We start from the raw sequence: 26,976 nt of genomic DNA, 5'->3' as shown, positions 1-26,976 counted from the left end.
TTGTTTGTTTCTTTGTTTTTAAATTTTTGTTTTTGTTATACATCCCTGTACAGTGGCTCCACCATTCCCTGTTATCTTACACAGACATCTGTCTACTCATGTGTTTTAGCACCCTGGTTTCTGAATGAATTTGTGAGCCTGCCATACCAGTTGATAATTTTCTAAGTACCAGCTATGCCTCAGAAATGAGCAAAGGAGGAAATCAATAAACTTGTCTGTTCCCTTGAATGGCCTAGCCTAGAATAGAAGACAGTGTAGGAAAAAATAAAACTTTTATAGTTAGGTAGGCTGGAGAAATAACTATAGAAGGAATAAAGGGCTGTGGACATGAGTTTGAGTGTACTCCGGGAGTTGGTGATGGACAGGGAGGCCTGGCGTGCTCTGATTCATGGGGTCACGGAGAGTCAGACACGACTGAGCAACTGAACTGAACTGAGGCTGAACTTTTCCTAAATTGATTTTGTCAGCTAGTACTGAAACATAGTAGCTTTCTTTAAGCAAGTATTTGGCCATTTTGGTGATATATATATTATGTAGTGTGGACAAAGTAATGCAACAGTAGTCAGTGTGCTGACTGAGAAAACAGATTTGGGGCTGGCCACAGCTGGAGCTTATTGGGTACAAGCCTGGGATATGCTCAGACCAATCAGGTGGTAGAGAGGAAAGGGCAAAAAAAATGAGAATAAAAATGTTATAAAGAATCTTGATTTAGCCCAAATATAGTGTAAGGAGAAACAAAATCATAAAGATTTTCATGATATATTTATACTTACATTTTAAGTTGGCTTTGTTCAAAATTTCTTGAATACATTGTCAGAAATTTCTGCACTTAAAATTATGAATCTTTATGTTCCTTGTAATTTCATCCTCTCACTTAAATGAATGGCTCTAAAATACCTTTGAAAAAAATTCAAAAGTTGTATTCTTTCTTTTAAAGTTTCCCTGGAAACTTGTAATAAATATTTTCTGTTAAGCTTGTTATTAATATAAGCCTCTAAATGAATTAGGTATTTAAAACATAATTGGTCTAAAAGCACACTTTTAAATATTGTGGAGTTTTTTGCTCCTCAGTACATGTCATAATTCATTTTGCCACCTTGTATTCCATTAAAGTCATTTTACTGTTAAGCTACCATTTTTTTCTAGTAAAGTTTTTCTGTTCTGTTCTGTCTCCATTGTTTCTCTGACTTTCAACTGTTGTCTTTTTTCTGTGCTTTCCTATTCAAACACACGCTTCAATGTTTGTGGCTCTTGCTTACAGGAAGAAGAGGTGGCGGAGTCTGGGGTAAGTGTAGAGATGAATGCAACTGGAATGAAGGTTGTTCAACTCTTAACGTATATTGCATCCTTTTCATTAATGCACGCACGTAAAATAGCATGTGTCCTATTAACCCTGTCAACCTACATTCCTGACAAATGCCTTTTGCTAACAAGGAGGAAATAGTGATAGAACTAGCTTTTTTGTCCCTTTACTTTTCCACGATTGACATCCCATAAGTCCCTTTTAGATTTTAATTTAGCAGAGTCAGTTATATGATGATGACAGCATATATTGTTGTGTGCTTCCTATATACTTCTCTAAGCACTCTATATGAATTATTGAATTCTGTAGCTGCTTTATGAAATAGATACTGGTATTCCCATGTACAAATGGGGAAGACAGAGTTGTCCAAATTCCTAGAGCTCACTGTACTGGATTCTAATTCATTATTGGTGATAGTCTGATTCCAGAGTCCACACCATTTTATTCACATGCCATATTTATAAAAATAAATATTTAAGTGAATTAAAATGGATAAGAAAGTTGTTTATAAAGGGTACATTTTCCATCAGCTGTAGCCTTTATCCAAACATACTATGGAATTGAGATAGTAAATAATTGAAATAGAGGATTATTTATGAGCTTCCCTGGTGGCTCAGAGGTTAAAGCGTCTGCCTGCAATGCAGGAGACCTCAGTTCGATCCCTGGGTCAGGAAGATCCCCTGGAGAAGGAAATGACAACCCACTCCAGTATTCTTGCCTGGAGAATCCCATGGACGGAGGAGCCTGGTGGACTATATATAGCAAAGAGTCGGACATGACTGAAAATGGATAAGAAAGTTGTTTACAAAGGGTACATTTTCCATCAGCTGCAGCCTTTATCCAAACTATACTATAGAATTTAGATAGTAAATAATTGAAATAGATTATTTTAATTGCTCAGATCCACTAATACTATGAGATATACAGCATTGGTATAATTCTATTTTAAATTCCTACCACTTTTAATTAAAGGCTCCCTTATCTCTCTTTAAACTGAAATAGATTCAGAAAATGACACCTTTTGTTTTTCAAGTAGTTTCAGATCTCCGCTTACAGATCTGTCATAGTTAGCTATCTTATAAGTCATATATCTAGTCTTTTCAGTTTTAGTTGAAGGAAAAGATGGGTTTTATGAATGAATGGATTAAATAAGAATTGTGCTATTTTAAGATTACAGTGAATCATGAAGTTAGATGCTTTTATAATACATATATGAAGGATTTTTTGTGAGCCACTTACTTTGTGTCTTGTCTTGTTTGTGGTCTTTTGTTTTCTATTAAAACTTAGTAAACTTGAATTTTCTTTTACTTCTTCCCTTCTTTGTGTGTTTCTCATGTGTTTTCTTCTATACTGTACATTTATGTCTTGGTCTTTTCTGGTTCTTCTCATTGAAAACAGAAATAGATTCCTAACATTACTATGATGAAGAATACTTGGACAGTGTATCTTAGTGGGGATTTGGGGTGTTTGAATGACTTGTGTAACACGCCCACTAGTCATTCAGCATTTGATTACATTGTATGATGTTTGCAGCACTGGATATTTTCTTTATATCAAAGCATTTTGAAAGTAGATTAAAAGACATTTCTTTGTCATTTATCACAGTGTTTCATTTATTGAAATTTTGTCTATATCCTAGATTTCTAGGCACCTTTTTATATCAACTTAGGTAAAATTATTAAATATTTGATTAAAATTTGTACTTAAATGTTGGGAGTTGATTTTACTGCATTTCTTTGAATCTAAGACATCAGTTGTCAGGACCACTACTATTTTATGTACCACTAAGAAAAATCACTGCAGTGCCTTCTTAATAGTGAGAATTTTTACTTGTTAAGAGTTCTTATATAAATTAGGTATGTATTTTTGTCACATAACACTTTTTTTACATTAATAAGGAAAAATTAAGTGAATTAAATTGGTGTAGGTCTTTCTAAAACTTTTTCCTATTTAGAATATGAATCTTCTGAATCACTTTTAGAGTTGTTAGTTTCTGGGGTTTTTTCCCATGCACAGTATTGCCTTTTGTGCCATCAGATACATAGGTAATGCCACATTTCTTTAAACAAGCCATAAAAGAACAAAAAGCTGCTGATGCTGGGCTCTTAGGCTGGCTTTGCAAATATTCAGGGCTAGCTTCCTTTTGACACTTACTTCAGGAATGTTGCTGAACTTTAGTTAGAGTCACTACAGCCTTATAATCCTTTGTTTCCTGAAGTTTAAGGGTGTATTCACTAGTGCTGTTGGATTTTTTCCAAACGATTCAAATTTTGAAATTTCTGCTGTGTAAGTAGCAACAAACATGTCACAGTTTCTGCCTGACCAGTAACAATTGCAAGTTTCCATCCACTGTACGACAGAGTCTTTTAAAGATCTTAAAATTGTGAAAGAAAACATTTTTTTCAGTTTTATTTCACTTAATCTGAAGTGAAACTATTAGGATTTTAGAGTGTTTTTAAAATGGGCTATGTGAGCATGGAAAAAAACAGATTATATGATTGTGGTCTATTTTTAGTATCTTTGGGTAATTGGGAGGCTAACTTTGAAAACCCATAGATAACTTCATTATTTTAGAATGGCAATTGCCTTTAAAATAAAAATCTTCTATGACTTTGTGTTTGCCATCTTTGTTACAGAGGACAAATAGCACTGCAATTCCTGTTTTCCAGTGGTTCTAGATATAGTTGTTGCAGAAGAAAGCTTGCTGAAAAGAGTAGACTTGGATGTGAAGCTTTATTAGCTTGTTTGAACTGTAGTAATTCCTACCCAACTTGTAGTTCCATCACATTCAGAGGCACTGCAGAAGAAAGATCTCATATCCCCAGCCCTAGAGGCCACATGTTGCCTCACCAATTCATATGTGAGTGGAAGCATTGAGTAGCTTTTTACTGCTGTTTCTGATCTCTGACTATATTGACTTGAATATAAATGGTGTTACTTTTCTTACTGGTTGTTCTCTTTAAAGTTTGGCCAAAATCTGGTTACAGGTAACATTGGAGCGTGCTCAGAGTAGGTCTGCTGTACACAGACATGATAATGGCAGTAGCACGTCCAGAGCAGCACATACCACTAGAGCTGCTCTAGAAACTCCCATGCTGAAGAACCCTGGTGCAGAGATCTGGCTCAGGGTGCACTTGCCCAATCAGGCTCTTGACATATCTTCAGAGTGTGGGTGGCCTCAGGGCCAAGGAATGCTTTCACTTGTCATAATTGTCCTATGGGTTGGAAGGCACCAAATATAGGTCTGATGGAATTTGTTGCTTTGAGGGGAATTGTTAACTTATCCTTTTGAGTTCTACACTTTGCTGAATCTTAAAACTCAGAACATTGCCATGTGTGACATATTACTTTGCATTAATGCTTTTCATCTTTTAACTCATTTGCATCAGCATGCAATCGCATTAACAGAACAGAATTCTTTTAATCTTCAGTCTGCTGTACTTAATTAGCATCTTTATAGCCCATTATTGCAATCTTCATCTTACAGGTCACTGAGTCAAGGCAGCACAAATTCAAACATGCTGGATGTTCAGGGAGGTGCTCACAAAAAAAGGTCACGCCGTAGCTCTCTGCTTAATGCTAAAAAGCTATATGAAGATGCCCAAATGGCAAGGAAAGTGAAGCAGTATCTTTCCAGTCTGGATGTAGAGACAGACGAAGAGAAGTTCCAGATGATGTCATTACAATGGGAGCCTGCATATGGTACCTGTAAGTACAAGTTTTCACTTACATGATACTAAACAGCACAACAAAATAGAAATTTATTTTTCTAGTATTATGCTGAAGTCCCAAGAAAATTAACCTTCACTCACTAAAGTTTACTGACATACCTCAAACATCATGTCATCATGTTAATCAGAAACTGAATTCTCATCCATTCCTGATGATTTCTCTGTGTAGGAAATGGAGTCTAAATATAGTTCTTTGAAAAGCATCATAAAATCTTTTAAAAAGACTGAAACATTATAGAGGAGTCTTTCTCTTTGAGAATGTTCTTATTTTCATCCCTAAGTGAAAAGTAAAATAAGTGAAAAGTTTCCCTTTTCTAAGAATTTTACAGATATTTACCAACTGAAAAAATACAGTAAATTATGGGTATCAGTACATAAGGTAAAAAAAAGAAAAATCTGATCTTTTCTGATATTATTTATGAATAGAAAATGTGATGAACAAAATAGATCCTATTCTCAATACTCAGTTTTTAAAATTAAGTACAAACAGAATGCCTGTATCTCTGGGTCAAAGACATTATGAGTTGTGAAAGCAGAAATCAAAGATTGTACATCTATTATGAATATTACTTATCTGGATATGTGATTAAATGTTACGCCAGTAAAAATCCCAATATAATGCATAGAAATTGATTTAAATGTTGACAATATAGGGGGGGGAAGGTTCAGATTTTCTATTTCCGTGTTCCTAGTTAATAGGGAGAAATGATAGTTATCATGAGTTGACCCTGAGATTGATAAGTGGTATAGTATTTGCATAGTAATGGGACAAGTATGTCAACAGAGTACAAAAGATAAAACGGAAATACAACTGAGTATTGTTTTTAAAATTCAGATTCACAATTAACTTTCAAATGTAGGGTAATGAGCCATTCAGTAAATGTTGTTATAAAAACAATATCTTGAACACTTCTAGCAAATTTGGTATTCCTGTGTATAGTTGTTGAAATAATTTCACTTATTCAATACCTACTTACTGAACATCTGTTTGTGTCACTGAACACATAGAGATACAGTTGTTAACAAGATATACCATCCTTATAACCTTGTTATTTATAGCCTCGTGGAGGGAAGCAGCATTGATTGATTAATTGCACAGATGATTGTATTATAATTATCAGTGCTGTGAAGGAAGGATACAGGATGTCTTGAGAACAGAGTGTGGGTTATTGGGGAAGCTGGATCATGCAGGGTCTGTGACCAATAGACCTTGCTTTAAGGATTTGTGTCTTTATTCTGAGAGCAGTAGCAAGTCATCTGAAGGTTTGTGCAGGGCATTTGTAGAAGGAAAGTAGCATTATCAGATCAGATTTTCATGATGCAGGAGTCATCATGCTGATGTATAGAGAATGGCTTGAAGGCCATTCTTCAATGATAGAGTGAAGAGAGTATTTCAACAGTATAAATGAGAAGATGTTAACTGCTTGGGTCTCAAGTGCTTCAGGGCTTTGGTGCACACGTGCCTGAGTTTAGGAGCCATGCCACGAAAACATCCCACATGACTTTGCCTCATAAAGTACAGAAGTATGTTTTTGTTACTCTCTCCTGTTAGTGACCAAGAATTTAAACGAGAAAAAATCAGTGAAGTCATCAGAAATGTCTCCGGTGCCATTGAGGTCAGTTGGCCAAACAACTAAAGCTCATTTGCATCAGCCCCACAGAGTAAGCCAGGTGCTTCAGGTGCCAGCTGTAAATTTGCACCCTATCAGGAAGAAGGGACAAGGAAAAGACCCTGCCACATTGAGTGAGTATACACAATTAATACTACATTCCTTTAACTGAAATTTCCAGGTGAGTTAGATTGGAAAGTAACTATAAATGCTTTGGAGATCTGCTGTCATGGTTTGTGTAATATAAGCAGCACTCATGAGTCAGGAAATGCTTCCTTTTGCCTATAAGTCTTTGATGGCAGCATGCATATTTCAAATGTTGATGTGGGAATTCCCATAATCATATCAACCAAAAGCTTAATTTTACTTGGGTACCAAGGGTTTACTGCATTTAGTGGTATATATACTCAGTTATCTAATGAAAATGCAACCTATGAGAATGAAATTGCTTATTTCTTTAAAAAAAAAAAAAAGCCTGTCTGTTGGTTTTTCATTAATGACCACTTATGAAAACCTAGCTAGGAAACAAGAAAGAAGCAAGGGTAAAATACACAAAGTATAGGCCATGCTCTTTTTTCCTCTGCTGGACCATGTAGACGTTGTCCAAATTACTTTCATTACTTATTTTAGCAGTATTCACTATTTTAGCTTCCAGGTGGAAAGCTAGGTTTGGTTCCCAGCATTATTATTTAGCCCATGCATTATACATAGAACATAGTCAGTAGAACCTTGAGAATTTAACTTGATTTTGCTTTGAAATCCAAAGGTAAATAAGGAATTCCCCTTCCTTTGCCAGATTTTCAGTCTGGTGATAAAGGCATTCACAGATAACTTCAGTATATGCGATGTGTCCACTATTATGGCAGGAGCATGTATAGAACATAGAAAAGAACAAAAGAGAGGGCCTCTTAGAGTTACGAGAGGTAAGACAGTGCTGCAGAAAAGACTTTTTGGAGATAACACCTAAGCAGAGTATTAAAGGTTGACTAGGAAGGAGGTAATTAGGCAAAAATTCCAGAGAAGTTGCTTCAGGCAGAGGAAGAATATGATAGCTACATGGAGCTACAGGTGGCTTACTCTGAGTACAAAGCTGCAGCGTGTTGAGGGACAATAATAATTAATGCTAACACTTAGAGAACACTTACTGAATGCCAGACACAGTTCCAAGTGCTTTTATTACTTTATGTATATATGTTCATTGAATCTTAAGAGCTCTAAAGATAAAGAATACTCTCATTCCACAAAAGATTGGAAGAACTTAAAGCACCCTCGGTAAGAGATGGAACTGGAAGTTGAGCTCAGGTTAACTGGCTCAAAGTCCTTACTTTAACACTGTACTAAACAAACAGTGTCCCAGGATGAAGAGAAGTCAAGTCATAGACATGCCAAAATTAGAACATGACATGCTAAAGAAAAGTTGTCAATAGATACCTATAGGAAGCAGTTTGAGCAAGGCAAGGGGTCTGGTCCAGTTTATGTTTGAGGAGGTCTATAGTAGGAATAGTAGGAAAGGTGTGTGAGATTGGAGATGGGGAGTCTGAGTGGAAAGCTGATGTAACAATGGGAAGTTGACCAAAATCTGATCTAATTTGGTGACTGTGGACATGAAGAGAAAATTGGATGCAAAATGGGTGAAGTTGATTTGTGATGGGAATGAGAAATGGGAATATCTAACTCTGATTTCTTACTTGGACGTCATCACCTGAGAGGCAGAATAATTTGTACCAGGTAGCTATTTTCCTTCTTCCTGTAATATGCCTATTAGTTATGTGATAAATATATTAAAATGGCACTTAACCAAGAGTAGTGAGTATACCAAGTTTAAATTTTCTCAGTTATTAAAGGGATGCTTGTTACTATGCTGAGTACTCATCAGAGTTGGGCTTTCTTTACTGGTTCAACAGTGAAAACATTGGTAAGTTTGACCTGTGCCAAAAAGGACCAGCTGTTGGACACGAGTGATGACAGAACTTTGTAGGAATGTTTCCAGTAGGCTCCATACTCTTTTTCTATAAATTCATGATTCTTTCTGTTGTCTACTTCTCTCCTGTAGTGTGAATTTAGTGCTCTTGAAAAGGGCTGGACTGGCAGCCCTGCAGCTTCTTCTGTATACCCACAGCACAGATGCACCACAGGTAGTGACAGTGCCAACATCCCTCTGCTGCCCCTGCCACATGCCTCGCCCTGACTTGGAGAGGCCACCTCTAGAGGGGAGGGAAGAGTCTGAATCCATGCATTCTTTATTGAGACTTCCATCACGTGTGTCAGTGGTGGGGGGTGGCACACTGTACTCAAGACTGTTAAATCCATGTCCCTTATGCCGCAAAACAAGCAAAGAAACAGCTATTCTAATCTGATCTGTGCTGACTGTCTGAATTTGAACAAATGACCTAGAGGTGAGAATCTCTGTGTGCCATTACCCAGTCATTTAGTCCCTGTTTGTCATTTACGCATTTCAGCTGACTACACTAGCCATTGTGCATCGTGGCTTTAGTTATGTAGTAATTTAGGCAACTGTAGACATTTTAATTGTGAAGTGATGCTTATTTACCTCTTTGATTTTATTTTTAGGTACAGGTTTACCTCAGAAAGTTTTAGGAACAGCTGAAGAAGTAAGTGGTGGTAAGAAACACACAGAAGACACTATTTCTGTGGCATCATCCTTACATTCCAGCCCTCCTGTGTCTCCTCAAGGTTCCCCCCGCAAAGGTAAGGGAAAACAGTTTCAGCTCTTGTTAACACCAGATGACACTGTGGGGCACATAGTTTGCTTTTGGTCTACGGTAATAATATTTAGAAAGTGTAAAGAAAAGTGAAACTCATAATACCTCCTGAATTTTCATGTTTTGGATTGAATTATTCAGATGGCTTCCAGGTATTATGCATCATGGAGCTAGGACTCCTGCATTCAGAGTGTGGTCCTTCTTTGGTAGAGGACAAGCGTAGATAAGAATGAAGGCAGAAGTCAGTTGTTTTGGTCTGTGCAGATTCTTGATGTTACTCAAATTACCAATTAATTCAAATAATTCTATGAAGTATTTTAAAGTAAGAATTTCTATAGGAAATTTTTTATAATCCATTTACAGGATGTAGGAAATGAAACTACTGTTTAGGGTAATACATTCCTTTCATTCTCATGGAGTATTACTGCTACCTTTTTATTAATCAAAATTTACAATAATCTGTACAGTATCCTTGTGGATTTTTACATTTATACTTATATAGAACCTCTTGAGTTAAAAAAATGTGAAATTTCTCGTTTATTTACCTATATTTTCATAATTCAGACCGAGGCTTTGCTCTTTTTTTTTTTTTTCTGACTAGCCTGGGTAGTATGAATGTTTTTCACACCAGCTCCAAATGTAGCATTCTAAATAATGTGTATGTTTCTTCCATTGGCCCCTCCATATTCTCTGTGTACCCTGATGAAAAGACTCCTTAGTTTCCTTAACCAGAAACTAGTTAAATTGGATTTGGTGTATATGCATGAACATGACTCGTGGGAGTTTCATAGATGTAAAAGATTTACATCTTTGAATAATCACAGTACAGAATAGTACATGGTCTGAGGGAGGACAAGCTTATGAATTCTAGCAGTAAGGAAAACTTCCAGAGCTTTCCTTAGCTCCTGTGTTCTAAGTTTCCTTTTATTTTTGAGGGTTCTTTTTTATTTTTGCTACCTCTGTGACAGCAGTGCAGTACAGTGATGTCAGACCTTAGTTTGATTCCTGACTCTGTCCCTGGTCATAGCTGTGTTACTATAAACAACAGATTTATAAGGTCAGGTCTTCTGTCTGTAAGATGGGATAGGGACCACCTATTTTAGGGACCTGATTTAAGGTTTAAATGAAATAATACCTGTAATGCCTGATAGATGGTGGGTGTTTAGTAAATTGGAATTTCTCTTCTTTATCACTGCTGCCACACCAGGGCAGTATAACTCCATTACCGCGACCTTCTTCACATAGCTGAGACTGGCTAGAATTTTCTTTCAGATTTTACTAAGAAAAACTTACTAAAAGTCACATAGGACATATAAAAGTATTCATAATAGATGTGTTTATAAAGCACAGTTTTCTTTTCCTGTTGTATGTAGCTTGTATATGATTTAGGAAAGCACACAGATCTCTTTCCTCTCCTTACTGTGTGTGTTTCCTATCCAAAGTATCCCTTGTGTGTGTGAAAGTGTTTGTCACTCAGTCATCTCTGACTTTTTGCAACCCCATGGACTGCAGCCTGCCAGGCTCCTCTGTCCAAGGAGTTCTCCAGGCAGTATTCGAGTGGGTAATCAGGTCCGAAGGATTGGGGCTGGAAACAGTGCCTTATTCACACACATGGTCCAGATGAACAATGTTTGTATGCTTTTATTGCTCTTTCAGGACCACCTTTACACCCTCCAGTGGTCTCATTATAGACAGTTCTCTAACCAGGAAACTAGTTGAATTGGATTTGGTGTTTTATGCATCAGTGTGACTTGAGGGAAGAAGTCAAGAACAGGAATTTCCCCACTGCTTTTATTCCCAACAGAAATCCATTTTAACCACAGGAATAGAGAAGTCTTCTCTCTGTTATGTCTTTCAGTGGGTGGCCAACAATTGACCATGATATTTATAGATTTGTGACCATGATATTTATAGATTTGTGAGAAACATAGTGATATTTCGAAGTCTTAGAAATCTGAAGAAAGTCTTTTCTTCAAAACTATTTCTGGTGGTTTATTTCCATAGACAGATTTTTGCCAATGGTCAGTGATTGAACAAAAATGACATTAAACTAAGAGTATGTTATTAGAATCTGTTCTTGGTCCCTGCTATACTTTGAAATAGTTCTTTTATTTTATAACAATTAAGAAAATAAGCCAAAAATTTTTTTAACTAAAAAAAGAGAAGAAGCCTACACTCATGATTTTTAAGGGGAGAATTTAAACAAAGAATGAAAAAGTGAGATGTCAAGAGGCCTTAACCTTTATCTTCCGTGATGCTTAAGGCAGGGAACCTCTCCACCTTGGAGAGAAAATTGGATCGTACATTGTGCTTTATAAATACATATATTGTATATCCTGTTTATATGTCTTGTCTGATTTTTGCTTCTATACACGATTCAAATCTAAAAGAAGAGACTCTGGTGAAGTCCTGTCTGATTTTTGTTAGTAGAGTCTGCCTGGAGATTCTAGACATAGTTACTTTCAAGAAATATTTCTGGTAATTGGGTACTCTTGTCATATTTTAGCAGCTTGGGTTACTTTCAGCAGTTTTTTATTACCAGCTTATTCTAATCAAGGTAACCTTTCTCCTGTGTTCTGTCTTGATTATGCTGTATAGTAGAGTCTCCATGTAGTAAAAGTATGTTGCTAGACTTTAATTTTTCAGATATTGTCAAGATGTTAAAATTTTTTGATAGTAAAATGTTATATAAACCAGGTAAATTGTGATTAATTGGAAAGAATTAATTGACCATGACAGGGTTTTTGCATCTCTCCCTCCAGTTGGCAGTATCCTATCTGATCACAGCATCCTGCTGCGCCTCTCAGGGTCTTCCTCATCCCCTCCCCGTGAGTCCAGCACCAACATCAGTGGCCAGAGATGCCCCGGAATAGGTGGGGTTTACTTGCAAAAGAAAATCCTTCAGATTACCAGGAGCACAGCCAAAAGAACAGACAGGACCGAGAAGGCCACTGAGGAGAATAGAGACAGGACAAGCTGTGAGAACACAGCCAGAAAAAGAATGACATCCCCGTTTAGAAGATTTAGGGAAAGAACTCTTTCAAGGGAGAGACTAGCCAACAGCAAAAAAGAGGACGCAGATCACAATCAAGCTACAGAAAGCTGTGAGAAAGTGAAGGATGTTGGAAGCAACATCAAAGATGAGAAAGGGAGTGACATCTTCAAATCAAATAGCCGAGGCAACAATAACACTTTAAACTGCTTCTATACGCGATTCACGTCTAAAAGGAGAAAGACTCTCTGATGAAGTTCCTTACTTAATTTTAGTGTGAAATTTGTTTTCATTTATTAATGTAAATGTAGCTTAAATTAAGTCATTTGTCAAACAAGGCTGAGGCAGCCAACCTACTAAAATACTTTCTCTGAGCATTTATGGATTAGTATCCTCCAGCAACCAAATCATATTCATTTAAAGTGCCTTATTTGTATGTATGTTATTTTGCTAATATTAGTAAAGTTAATACCCTCGTTTTCTGTAGTTGGCTTTATTTTCTACTGATAACAGCTGGGTCTGTGAGTGCAGCAAGTAGAGGCGGCTTTTTAGGAACCAGTATTTACTTTTACATTAAAACCCCAGTAATGATCTGGTCAAAACCTTTGCCTTACATAAGTGTGTTGCTTTCTTATTACTGCAACTACATTATAAGCTAAAGAGAAGTGTTTGGAAGGCAAGAAACTATATAATATCTTGTCCACATAAACTTTTTTTTTTTAATCATCCACTTTTCATAAACACTCTGGTCAGAGGAGGAGATAGTCTAACCTGGCAAGTTAAAAAATATATGGGAAACTTGTTAAAAAAATACAGTTACTATGTCCCACTGCAGACCTCATAAATTTGAATTGCTAGAAATTGGCCCAAGAATGTGTATTTTAATAAGTCTTCCAGATGATTCTTAGAAATAATTGTATTTGAGAAATACTGATCTAACAGACATAGGAATGAAACTCTTCTTAAAACAGTAAAGCAAGTCTGTGCCCCAGGATAAAAGAACAGTGACTTTTTCTTTTGAGGAAGAATTTTTTAATTTACCACATCCATTTTCTTGGTCCTCTTGAAAATTGACCGATCACTTCATGAGCGACACTGAGGAATAGTAGTGATCCCATGATCAGAGAACTGGGGAGGAATCAAATGATTGACTTGTCTTGGCTTGTCCTGTGCCTGGCACAAAGCCAACTATATAGATCACACATTTTCTGAGTCTTAATTTTTCTTTTTGAAATAGTTAATGAAACTACTTAATTAGGTTATTGAGTAACACATTTTTTGGTTGTTAAACTATGTATGAGTATAGAGGCTGTAGTTTTTGAGATTTCTAGGAGTGGACCCAAAGGTCATGCACTTAATAGAACCTCATTCTCTTAGTGAACGAGAAGATAATTGCTTCCTTCTTTGCGACCTACTCCTTGCTGGGATTACTACAGCATTTTCTTTTACTTCACAACAACAGAAGTTTGGCACTTTTCTAACAATTACCGAAACAGATGATTGCGTACATTAAGTATCACACTGCAGATTTGATTTTGGATCCTTCTACTTTACTCCATCTTCACCCCTTCATTCCAGAAATTGCTAAAGAAAATCTCTCTAGTTATATCTGCTGTGCAGTAAGTCATAGAACAATTTAAAATGATGCTGGTTTTTTACATGATGCATTCTTCTAAGTCTGTCAGTTCAGCTGTTTAATACTCTGCTAAATTAGTGAAGAAAAAGGAAACTAGGTATAAGAGTAAATACAAATCTAAAACAGTTTCTTTAAAATACTAAAACAAGTGGCTTTCAGCTTGGGCAAGACTTCTTAGGTGACTAAAGCAAAGTATCCAGGGTAAGTATTTGCAGTTTGAAAAAACAAATTATTTCCCTTGGGTCCTAACTCCCCTTACGTACCCCCAGCCCAAGGTGGTGTTTGAACACTTAAGTCAGGCCTTTGAAATATTTATGTTAATCATAGGGGAGGGGACAGAGTTAAGAAGAAGCTGAGAAGTTCAGGATGTCTTCTTTTTAATGTTCTGTAATATATTTAATGCCTCTTATTCTAGTAAATCCCTGGAGAAGGAAACGGTAACCCACTCCAGTATTCTTGCCTGGAGAATCCCATGGACGGAGAAGCCTGGTAGGCTACAGTCCACGGGGTCGCAAAGAGTCGGACACGACTGAGCGACGGAAGGAAGGATTCTAGTAAATGCTTGCAGCTCTGTGAGAGCCAGGGGCAAATTTATCTTTGAACTAGTTTTCTCAGTAATACTGAGTTTTAATGTTCTGATTCTTGAATTTGGAATTAGATTGGTGCCATGAAGGTAGGTAGGTGAATGGATATGTAAGGAAACATGGATAGAAGATTGGCACCATTGCTTCTGCATAGATGGAAATTGACACTGATACTTACTTTATGTTTTTGTTATTTTTTATATTTTTTTAATCCTCTCCCTGACCCTCCCCACTCCAGTTCACTTGTTGGGTAGTCTGATCAGTTGTCTTCTCTCATTCAGGTTATACACTTATACCATCAGCTAAATCTGACAACTTGTCTGACTCCAGCCACAGTGAGATTTCTTCACGGTCCAGCATTGTGAGCAATTGTTCTGTTGACTCCATGTCTACAGCTCTGCAGGATGAACGGTGTTCCTCCCAGGCTGTGACAGTCCCCGAATCCACTGGAGCATTGGAAAAGACAGAGCACTCCTCAGGGATAGGAGACCATAGTCAGCTTGGCCCTGGGTAAACATCCTTGCCTGTGTTCACATCAGAAAACTCAAGCCAAGTGGCCACAGCAAGTGGTGCTCCCTAATTTGACCATAGATGCCCCCACCAAAGGGATATCTTACATATACTTATTTGAAAATAAGTACTGTTTTGAAAGATGTATGGGTGCTCATTTTTTAAGTGTTACAGAAATCACATAACTTATATATCTTTTTGATCATTAAGAATTCAACGTGAAGATGCTGTTGGTATGTGGGATGTGTCTTGCATTCAAAAAGAGAGTGTGTAATGGGAAGTGCCCTCAAAGTGCTGTACACACTGGACAGACTGGGAGAGCAGTACTAGTCCTTGATCCCTGTTCTTGCAAAGGATGATTTGGAGCATAAGGATTATCGGATAAGAAAAGTCAATCCAGAAAAAAAAGTGAACTCTAAATTTCTATTTCGAATCAAACAAAATGGAAGTCTTCAGAAAGCATTGAGAAAGTTGACTGTAAATTGATATTGTTAAACCTGGTATACTTTAAATAGTAAAACGTTATATTTGTAAAGGTTTCTAAACTGTGGTTCTCTAGACCAGGAATCGGCAAACTTTTTCTGTAAAAGTTAGTAAATACATTAGCCATAGCAGGCGGTAAGGTCTCTGTTGCGATTGCTCAGCCTTGCTATTGTTGGACCACAATAGCCTTTGACAATTTGTAAGCAAACAGTTTTACTGTGTCCCAGTAAAACTTTATATGCAAAAGCAGGTAGAGGCCCAGATTTACCCTGGACTCCACTTAGCAGATCCTGGTCTTGCCTCTGTACCAAGTATCAGGACTTCACAAACCTTATCCGGGATGAGCAGGTAAAGGCCCATTTAAAGGAGTAAAAATTTTAGGCTTTGCAGACTGCATATGGTCCCTGTCTCAAAATCTTTGGAGTATTTTGTTCTCTTTTGTTTAAACTGTTTAAAAATGTAAAACCATGCTTTTCCCAAGACCATAATAAAACAGTCTTGACTAGATTTGGCCCATGAATGTAAGTTTGAGAACCCTTGCTAGAAATGATAGAACTCATTCAGTAATAGGTAATTGGGGAAGTTGCTGTTTACTTGGTACCGCAGAGACATGCCGAAAAATAAAACATGGTTCCTGTAATTGAAATTCTTAATTCTGTGTACATGGAGAGAATCTAGCATTGTGTGACCAAGAATGAAAATGTATACTTAATTTTACTCAAGGAGAATGCTGAGGAAACCTTGCAAAGTATTTGAGTTTCTAGCTAAGTATAAACATTAATGCCAGTAGAAGTTTAGTGATGATTGATTACAGTGCCATTTTTTTCACAAAGTTATGTGGACATTAAGCACTTGTGATCTATGTTCTGTAGTCTCTTGTAGGCAGTGGCCAGAAGGCAGTTTTTCCATTAAGCCAGTAAATTACTTCTAATTGCTTGTCTCTGATTTTAGGTGGACAATCTCAAAGCCATCTCTAATCAACAAGAGTTTAGCTGTCTCATCTTCTGTGAGCAATGAAGAGATTTCTCATGAGCACATCATTATAGAAACAGCTGACAGTGGTCGTGGAAGTTGGACTTCCTGCTCAAGCAGTTCCCATGACAACTTCCAAAGTCTTCCAAACCCCAAAGGCTGGGAGTTTTTGAACTCTTACCGACCTACCCATTTGGATGGTCCCATTGCTGAAGTTGAACCCACTGACTGTGAGCACTACAGCTGTCCTAAAGGCTGTTCTCGAACTTGTGGTCAGTGTAAAGGAAGCCTAGAGACTAATCAGATGAGACAGAGTTGGGCTTCCTCTAGTTCTCTGTCTGACACATACGAACCAAATTATGGGACTGTTAAACGGAGAGTGCTGGAGAACATCCCAGCTGAATCATCTGAAGGCTTGGACCACAAAGAGGGCATTGACCCAGTTTATAAAACTGTTACTTCAAGTACAGAAAAGGGCTTGATTGGTAAGTTATGTGTTCTTTGTCATATCTGTGGGGTTTAGAATTTAAGTGGTAAACCATGACCTTGGCCCAGAACTTTATTCTTGCAAAATTCCTTTCTCTTAATTCTAATCTCTCTTTCCTCCCTCCATATGCAAATTATTTTCAGAAAGTTCATGATTTCTCAAGGGCTTTGGGGCAGATAGTCAAGCCATTTAAAATGAAAAGGGTGACATGAAGTAATTTAATTAGAGAGGTTTATTTGTCTGGTTTTGTTTTTGAGATCTTTTTGGTTTCATTAAGAAATATAATTACATTACTATGCAGTAGTAATAAAGGGATTATTCTCTTTGCCACCTCATAAATTGTTTGAACCCCTCTTGCTTTGCATACATGGTTAGAAGCTTTGAATCTGATAAAACTTTTAGGTGTTATAGGTGGGGGAAAATGTGTGATAAAGAAGTCTGAAGCAGGGACTTCTCTGGCGGTCTAGTGGTTAAGACTCTGAGCTTCCACTGCAAGGACCACAGTTTCGGTCCCTGGTCAGGGAGTTTAGATCGCACATGCTGAGCGGTGTGGCCAAAAAAAGCAAAGAAAGAAGTCCAAAACATTTTTCATTATACCTGCCTAGTGCATATTACGCATGCGCCAACTTCTGTTTGTGGATTCTGCTCTAACTGCACACAGCTTTCTTGGTGTATTATTTTAGTATTTGCCTATCAAATACATTTTTCCCTTTCTTTCTTGAGTTATGTAAGTTCGGGACATAATAGCACTTGGTTTTCTTTTGTGTGAAGTGACTACTTTGAATCAATATAATTCTTTTATATCATATTCATGATATCAATTTAAATTACTAAATGTAAAAGACGTGATTTTTATAGCATATTTTTTACTCATCAAATTTCATTATACATTGGGTTTTTTAGTTCATTCATTTTTCCAAGGGTTTTTTTTAGTAAAGCCTTTTAGGTAACCACTATACTGATATGCAAGCATGTGTGTGCATGGATATAAAATCTTTCTCTTATCCATTTGGGAAAACAGATCAAAAACTTTTTTGTGGTTTTTGTTTTTGTTCATTTCTAGTTGACTCTGGGCAAATCTCTTAATGTTTTTCATGCTTGTGTTCTCTTAACAATCTCTCTACCCTCTCCTCACTCCATTCTCCTCAAGTTACTGATATCATCAAGACGTTCAGAGTAACTGGTCCTATGAGTCTTGTGGTTGGTCTTAATTTCATGGAACCTTCTTCATCTAACCTATTTCTGGTGCTTTTTGAAGCTTTGCTTTAGACCCAGGAGGTACAAATGTAGGGGAAAAAATTTTAAGTCACTATTATTTTTAATGTCCACTGAGAAAATCAGAGAAAGTTAACTTAAGGTAGATTTCTAAAATTATGGTTTTTCTTCTTCACTTAAGCACAAAGCAGGGGTTAGGAATAAGCTCCTGGAAGGAATTAGTTCCTCTCTGAAGTTATTTATATGCCAGCAATGACAACTTACCTACCCTAGAGTGCCAGGAAACAGTAGTTCATGTCAGAGAAAGGGAAAAATAGCACTTAAGTAGAGGGCCTAAATGTCATTTCTGTGAAAATCTCCCCATTTAATACACTTTAGATATTCAGGACGAATTCTTAAATGTCTCTGACTCACCTTTGGGGCTGGTGTTCCTTGAGGAATTCGTCACACACGTCTGTGATTTGCAGGCTGGCCTGTGAAAGGAAGAAGTGTGTCATCAGTGTCATCTCCTCCAGCTGTCTCACTCTGTTTAATGTTTGTAAAACCCAGTGTAATTTATGTATTTTTAACACAAATTTAAATATCGTTTATTAAGCTTATTAAAGTTTTTAATCTACTGCCATTGTGTTCAAATATATTAATTTTGTCAGTTTTTTAAGTTCTATTTTATCATTATAATAAGTTTTGTGGTTTTTCTTTTCATTTCTTCTGTTTTTCATTAACATTTCCATTGCTTATTTTTCATGCCAGTGTACTGTGTCACCTCACCCAAGAAGGAGGATAGGTATAGGGAGCCACCTCCCACTCCTCCAGGATACATGGGGATTTCTTTAGCGGACCTAAAGGAAGGACCCCACCTCCACCTAAAACCTCCAGAGTATAGTGTGGCGGTGCAGAGGTCAAAGATGATGCATAACAGCCTCTCTAGACTGCCACCAGCTTCTGTCAGTAGCAGCCCTGTGGCCTGTGTTCCATCGAAGATTATAATTCAGCCTCAGAGGCATAAACTAGATGTGACTGATGCAGATAGCGAAACAGATGGTATGTTGACAAGCTACCTTAATGGCTCTTAAATAAATTGCTTAACACTTTGAATGATCTTTACTCTGGTATTTCATGTAATCAGAGATGTTTTCTTCACTGCTTTAGAAATCTCTGTTTAAAACAAAAAGCCTAAATATGATGATGTGTTTTTGTAAACGGAGAGGTCAAGCTCCTTGTTTCTCTGTGCCCGGTACCCTTCTTCCAGCTCAAATGGAGTATTCTTATATTTCAGATAGCAGCTCAGCCAAAAGGGATAATTATAAGAGAAGACACTTGACATTGGTGGAGTTGTGTTATATATTAATGCTTGGGCACTTGAAACTCCAAGTATCACAGTGTCGCATTATCTGAAGTCATGCTTTTTGATAGAGTTCCTCTTTTTAGCAAAACTTGACTGATGTGACAAAGTTGGCAATAAATGAATTTTATCCTTTTAAATAGTGTAGTAATAAAGTGGTTACAAAGCACTTTTGGAATTCCGATTGTCAGTCTTCATTGTGGTCAGACTCAAAAATTTCATTACGGTGAAATCTGGCCTCTGATGGGATATTTGAGATTTCTTTGTTGAAATTGACTAATTTTCTAAAAGATAACCAGATTATTACCTGATCTTTATTAATATGCGGATCTACCACTTAACTGTGTTTCTGTTGTTTTCAGAAAATGAACAGGTTTCAGCAGTGTAGCCTTTGTATTGACCTGGTTGAAGTCTACTGAAAGTCCTGGAAAAAGGAGTGGACAGAACCATCTTGTGATTCCACACGCTGTTGCCAGCACATAGCACGCTGCTCCTGCTGCTAACCCAGAGGTTTTGTTCCCTGTACTCTGAGCAATGAGATAGCCTGAATCATGCTTCATTTCATTTAATCCCTGCAGATGCATAGTTTCCTCAGCTATGGATGTTGTGCCTGGATACCAGTCTCCGCTTTGCACACCAGATCTGCCTTGGGACCACAGTTACTAGAACAAATTCAAACTCAAGTCCTCCCCATATATGTATTTACTATAGATTTTCCTTTAACACGTTATTTTTAAGATAGTAGAGTGGTAGTATTTTCAAGCCATAGCTTGGTTAACAGACAAATTCAGAATGTCTGCCAATGCCAAGGATATTTTTATGTATTTGAAAAGTAACTTATTATTTGAAGTTTTGTGGTTTTGTTTGTATTTGGGAGCTCTTGTTAACTGATGTTCCTGTTTGAGGCCATAAAACTGTCTCTGATCTGACCAAACAGAAGCCATCTTTACAGGATGATAATATCTTTGACTATACAGAGATGTAACCATCTATAGCACCAGTGCAATGTGGGTCTGTTTGAATGGAACAGGAATCCTTTTGCGATGTTGCTGCTGCTACTGCAGAGTCACTTCAGTCGTGTCTGACTCTGTGCGACCCCATAGACGGCAGCCCACCAGGCTCCCCCGTCCCTGGGATTCTCCAGGCAAGAACACTGGAGTGGGTTGCCATTTCCTTCTCCAATGCGTGAAAGTGAAGTCGCTCAGTCGTGTCCAAGTGATCCTATGGACTGCAGCCTACCAGGCTCCTCTGTCCATGGGATTTTCCAGGCAAGAGTACTGGAGTGGGTTTCCATTTCCTTCTCCTTTTGCGATGTTGGGAAGGAAAAATACTGCCATCTGCTGGTCAGGATTTGGAAAGCCAAATGAAGCTACCACAGAGTCAGCAGCCTTTTGGGAAAAGGAGGGGGTATGATGGGGTGTGTAGCAATCCTGATTTCCAAAGAATGAAATTTTTATCTTACATAACACATATAGACTTTCACTTTCACACATTGGAGAAGGAAATGGCAACCCACCCCAGTGTTCTTGCCTGGAGAATCCCAGGGACAGGGGAGCCTGGTGGGCTTCTGTCTATGGGGTCACACAGAGTCGGACACGACTGAAGTGACTTAGCAGCAGCAGCACATATAGAAATTATTTCTGAAGTGAACGGCATGCTCTATCTAACTAAGTATAAATCCAATAAATGGAAACTGAGTTCTAGACAGTTCTACCCTGTAGGAACCTGTAAGTAAAATTTCTCACAACTCAGTTATGGAGTTCTTTCTTAATGGATGTGTTGTCATTGGCAGTGTAATCATGAAGATCAGTTTAGCTTTGTGCTAAGTGTTCTGCAGCATTCCCCAACCCTACCCCCATCTCAAAGCACAGGCTGTTTCACTCCTGATAAACACTTCAGCTGCCAGTTGACTGTAGGTAAAGCTGAGCATGCCAGAGTCGATGATTAGTTGAAAATTTTGAGGAGAGAGGAGCTAGAATTGTGGAAATAATTATTTCTTGGTTCTCACTTCAGGCCTTGAGAGGAAGGAGACATATATATATATATATCTCCTGGTGGGCATGGCACTCTTAAATATTTAATTAAAATTTCAGCAATTGTTTAGTGGATGAGACAGACTTTCCAGCATTTTAAAAAACTAAGTATAATGTTTTCTATATTTTTAGTTTAAATATTTTCATTTGTTTTTTTAGTAAAAAGGCAAATGAAAGTTTGATAAACTTCTGTGACTACCAAAAAAACAAAAGCCAAAGCCATTAATGTGCACTCTCTGGATCAACTTGCAACCGAAAATAGGTTTGCTTCTGAGTGGCTGTCCGTATGTGAATTTATAGGTTTTAGTTGGCTTATGACTTCCTTTTGAAAAGTTTGTTCTCATTTTTTTCCTAGCTCTCTCTTCCTTCTATCATCCTCCTGTTTCCTTTATTTTAAAATCATAAATCAGTTCCAATTGGTAAATGGCAGTAGTCCATCTTTTAAATGACAGTTTCTTCATCTTAGGAAAGACCACATGTCTGAAAAATTCCCATGGGTAAAAAATTGTAAATCAGAAACTTAAGCCTTGGAAATTTAAGGTATGTTAGAATGAGGCTAGTTGGCTCCATAGCTATCTTGGCCCATTGAAATGGAAAGTAACCTGGATCAAAAATCTAATAATAGTTTGAAAGTCACACTGTAAAGGTTTGATCTATAAACGGTGGTCCTTTGATCATAAATTTTTCTTTCACTGGTTTACACAATATTATTTTCATGTCCAGAACAAAACAGAGAAAGTGAAAGATATTTTTGCTATAACCATCTTTTTATCAAGTTTGGGTATTCTCACCATTTTGTATCCACTCCCCAGAAAAATGTGCTGTTTGCACAGTATCTGTTTTTTTAACAGGTCTTTCAAATCGTTGTCCTTAATGTTATCGATAATCATCTTGCACAGAGTCAGAGGCTTGTGGTTTTGGACTTGCACCTTGTAGCTGCCTTTGTTTTCCTGTAGCTTGAACTGTGAGTGTTTGGATCAGCTGATCACATTGATCAGGAACTAACCAAATGCTTTGTAGTTTGATATGTATGTATCCCTTAAAAACGTGTGGCATTTTGATCTTTATGTTTTGATTTCAGGTACATTCCTGCCTTCTCTTAGTTTGTCACATGACTAGAACAAGAGAAGCCTTAACCTATACTTGTTCCAGTTCTAAGTCCCCATTTGTTTTTGTTTTTATGTTATGAATTTATAAGCATACTAAAGAGACTTGTGCCCTCATCGCACCACAACTCTGAATCTGCCAGGAATATTGAAGCAGTAAATCCTAGCTGCAAACTTTTGCCAAATAATGAATTTCAAAACAAAAAAATCTCTTCATAATGAAAGATATGGAGAATTAATAATCTAATATGTACTTCCATAAAAGTTTATTGTAATTTAATAGATTATTACTTTCTCCAAATGATTACTTTCAGTATGATATTTGGGGAGAGAAAAATCTTTAAATGATTTTTTATGAGGGTGATAAGTCTGCATAACCACCTTGAAAATCTCCCAGGCTTGAAATGTGACAGTAATCATGGAGATATCCAAACCTAAGTTTTAAAAAGTGTTCTCTTCCCTTCAGGAAGAAGGGGAGAGTGTCCTTGTGTATTTAAAACTGATTGTTATTCAGATATATGTTTCTAAAACATGTGATATCAAAATAGATGTATCCCTTTAGTATTACCCTGAAGGCTAGAGCAAAGGGATAAATCTTAAAAGTGTGTTAAAGTACATTTTCAGATTTAAACTTGAACCCCAGTTCATCTTTAATTTTTGTTGTGCTTTTTAAAGGCTTCTTTACTTTTGTAGAATGCAGTTGTATTTGACCTTTTAAAAGTGAAATGTGAGCTTATCAGCAAAAGACAAAACTGCACAGTCATAATAATCAAATAGCAATTATACTGCACAATTCAGTGATTGTAAAGTATCCTGTAACAAGCAATGTTTGTCTCCTATTTTTTGATACCTCTTAAACTTATGTCTTTTAGAAAGACAGTGCCTCTGTATGCTTTTTGTATTTTTATTGAGTGTAAATATTTGTTATATTTTTGGTTAAGAGAATGTAAAAGTACCATTTATTATCATATCTACTAATACATTGGTGGAATCAATAAAGAATCTAATCAGTCATCTCTCTACGTTATTGCTAATGTGTGGGAGCCAGTCAGGTAATTACACTCAGTCACTCAAGAGGAACAGTCTGGGACCTGCATTGGTATGAAGGCGTTTTTTGTTTTTAGTCTCCAGAGAAACTGGAATTGTCCAATTACAGTTGACATTATGGTATCTGTCAAACACCTAGCTGTTTAGTTTTTTAAAAGTGTGTTCGGGAACTTCCCAGGTGGTCCAGTGTTTGGGAATCCACCTTGCTGTGCAGGGACACAGGTTTGATCCCTGGTCAGGGAACTGAGATCCCACATGCCAGGGAACAACTAACCCCGCGCACCACAGGTGCTCAGCTCCTGCGATCTGGAGCCTGAGAGCCACAACAGCTGAAGCCCATGTGCCATGCCACAATAGAGAGTTCATGCACTGCAACTAAAGATCTTGCATGATACAGCCGAGACCTGACGCAGCCAAATATTTTTTTAAAAAGTGTGTTCGACTACAAACCAACTTTATCAGTGACTTAAACGTATTGTAGCTTGTTTTTCTTTTATAACAGAAGAGTCTGCCAGAGGACTGTCTTGGACTGGTGCAGAGATTCCGCATGCTATTGAGACACCTGAGGATGCCACCAAGTGTTTCAAGAAGAAAGGATTTGCTGAAAAGGTGCAAACATGTATCCCTTTTATTAGCAAAACAGCTTTCAAGAATTCCACTTGCATAATTTCTGTTTACCTCTCGCCAGTCAAAACTGTTGTACTGAGTGTCCGTAGAGAGGGAAAAGAAAGTAACACAGAGGAGAAGGCAATGTGAAGCCTGCAGAGAGTTGTGGCCACTGGTGGAAGAATGCCCACAGTCACCAGGAAGGAGGAGAAACTAGGAAGAGATCCCTCCTTGGAGCCTCAGAGGAAGTGCCACCCAGCTAACACCTTGCTGTTGGTCTTCTGGCCTGTTGTTTTAACCACTCAGCTTTTGGTATTGTGTTAATGGCCACTTTAGAAAACTAATGGATGCTACTGTTTTTGTCTGAATTAAAGGATATAGCGTTCATAAGTACACCACGGGAACCACTCCATCTCACTGTTTTCAAGAAGCATTTGTTAAGCAAAGGTAAGAGAGGCCCAGAGGCTTCCTTTCCAACCGGCTGGTCAGCCTGTTGTGTTTCCATGTGTTCACAGAAGGGACATTTGCTATCATGCTTGCCAGTCTTGATATTTTCAGTTTTTCTTTCTACTTTCAAGAGTTCTGGTAAGTATGTACTGGTATCTTTATGTGGTTTTAACTTTAATTTCCATAATTACTAGTAATGCTAATAAGCATCTTCACAAATTTATTGGCCATTTGGATACTGTCTCTGGTGAGGTGTCTCTAGGTCTTTTGTTTTTTATTTGTTGCTAATGTAGTGAAATACAATTGTTTTATAATGACTTGCTCAATTCCTTTATTGATTCTAACAGCTTTTAGATTCTTTTGAGTTTTCTATATTCTCCTGGAAGTTTTCTACAGGCAGTGAGCTGGGGCTGTGGAGGGCCTATGCACTGAAGGGTTACGCGCTTAAGTGCCTCGTGTCAAGGGTCTCAAGTGGTTGTATTTTGTCTAGTTTTTTGTTTTAGGGAGGAAGATAAAGTGCTAATTTCTCCATACTGAGCAAAGGAGAAGTCATATTTAAAATTTTAATATAAAAATAATAATAAAATTTTAATACAGCTCTCTCAGTAAATGAGAGCAGACACAGTCTACACCCCCCCCCCAAAAAAGTGTAAGGATAGTTACTTTGAGGTGATTATGGAGCATTTATCAAAGCTGACTATACGTTAGGCCATAAAGAAACTGTTAACAAATTTCAAAGAATTGGATTCTCATAGAGAAGGCTCTCTGCAGCAGAATTAATGGGAAATTGGTAATAAAAATTACAAAATTTGAAAATTAAAGAGGATATACCTCCCAATAACTCAGTAGAAAGTAGAAATTATTTTGAACCAAATGAAAACAGGAATATCAAGTCACAACCTTTGGATGTGATGAAAGGGAACAGCGTATCATTAAAGTGCACATATTAGAAAAGCAGAAAGGCTAAAAATGAATTAGCTAAACCTTCTCAAGAAACCAGAATAATAGCAAATTAAATTCAAATAGATGGAAAAAATAATAGCAGCAATTAGTGTAATATGTAACATGACCAAAAAAAAAAAAAGACTAGCAAAGCAGTAGACCGATAAAATTTCTAAACTCTTGGTGAGAATGATCAAGGAAAAAGAAAAATGGCAAAACTAACCAATGTTAGAAACAAAACATTGTAGTCATTAAAAGACACTGAATAAAATGTGGATGAAATAAACATAGAAAAACAAAATTTAGTAACACTGTAATAAGGAAAATTCAGTAGTCCCATAACTACTAAAGAAGTCGAGTCTCATTTAAAAGCCTTTCCATTGAGAAAACTTGTCCTGGATGGCACTGTCTGTAACTTAAACCCAACACTTAGAAAAGAAGTAACACTGGTACTGCTGACAAACTCTCAGCGATAGTAGGGATTTCTTGAACAAGATTCTCATAAGAAAATACTAACAATAAAGGAAATGGTATATTTCACTGCCTTAAAAACATGTTCATCAAAAAATAACCATTTAAAAGAACAAAAAGCCAGAGTTGGAAAATACATTGTAATTCATACGCCCTTCAGCACACACGTATCCAGAATATATAAAGTACTTCTTTCTATCAAAAGAAAAAGAGAACCCAAATTAAAAATAAAATGAGTAAAAGAAATAAGCACTTCATTAAGAGGCAAGACTGTCCAATAGACATGAAAAAGTGCTTAGTCTTATAATGAAAAGCTTTGCGTAAGTTTGGAATTAATGATAAGGGAAGTGTTAGCCATGCTGTCTCCTGTTTGAAGTTTGGTAGCAGATGATCAGATGTTCAAGCTGGTTTTAGAAAAGGCAGAGGAACCAGAGATCAAATTGCCAACATCTACTGGATCATCAAAAAAGCAAGAGAGTTCCAGAAAAACATCTATTTCTGCTTTATTGACTATGCTAAAGCCTTTGACTGTGTGGATCACAATTAAACTGGAAAATTCTGAAAGAGGTGGGAATACCAGACCACCTGACCTGCCTCTTGAGAAACCTGCTTCCTGCAGGTCAGGAAGCAACAGAACCAGACATGGAACAACAGACTGGTTCCAAATAGGAAAAGGAGTACATCAAGGCTGTGAATTGTCACCCTGCTTATTTAACTTAGCAGCAGAGTACATCAG

At 37.2% G+C, this 26,976-nt stretch overlaps 1 protein-coding gene across 10 annotated transcripts in view; it reads left to right on the top strand.

The window, feature by feature from the left end:
- RAPGEF6 (Rap guanine nucleotide exchange factor 6) overlaps window positions 1-23,739 on the top strand; it is a 221,326-nt gene extending 197,587 nt beyond the window's left edge. For 5 of the 10 annotated variants that reach the window (XM_055430392.2, XM_088838824.1, XM_088838823.1 and 2 more), the window contains 8 exons: window positions 1,262-1,285; window positions 4,791-5,011; window positions 6,587-6,778; window positions 9,216-9,353; window positions 14,861-15,089; window positions 16,524-17,029; window positions 18,997-19,287; window positions 19,951-23,739. In XM_055430392.2, coding sequence (XP_055286367.2) covers window positions 1,262-1,285; window positions 4,791-5,011; window positions 6,587-6,778; window positions 9,216-9,353; window positions 14,861-15,089; window positions 16,524-17,029; window positions 18,997-19,287; window positions 19,951-19,976 — 1,627 coding nt within the window. In that variant the 3' untranslated portion in view covers window positions 19,977-23,739. Of the gene's footprint in view, window positions 1-1,261; window positions 1,286-4,790; window positions 5,012-6,586; window positions 6,779-9,215; window positions 9,354-12,129; window positions 14,832-14,860; window positions 15,090-16,523; window positions 17,030-18,996; window positions 19,288-19,950 lie in introns of those variants that run through there. The other 5 variants (XM_055430393.2, XM_088838822.1, XM_055430398.2 and 2 more) reach the window with 3 other exon arrangements.
- Window positions 23,740-26,976: the final 3,237 nt, after the last annotated feature.

The sequence above is a fragment of the Moschus berezovskii genome, chromosome 8 (assembly GCF_049115385.1).
Source record: "Moschus berezovskii isolate FMDL1 chromosome 8, NW_MosBer_1.0, whole genome shotgun sequence".
NCBI lineage: Eukaryota > Metazoa > Chordata > Mammalia > Artiodactyla > Moschidae > Moschus > Moschus berezovskii.
This window is presented reverse-complemented; position numbering and strand designations above follow the sequence as displayed.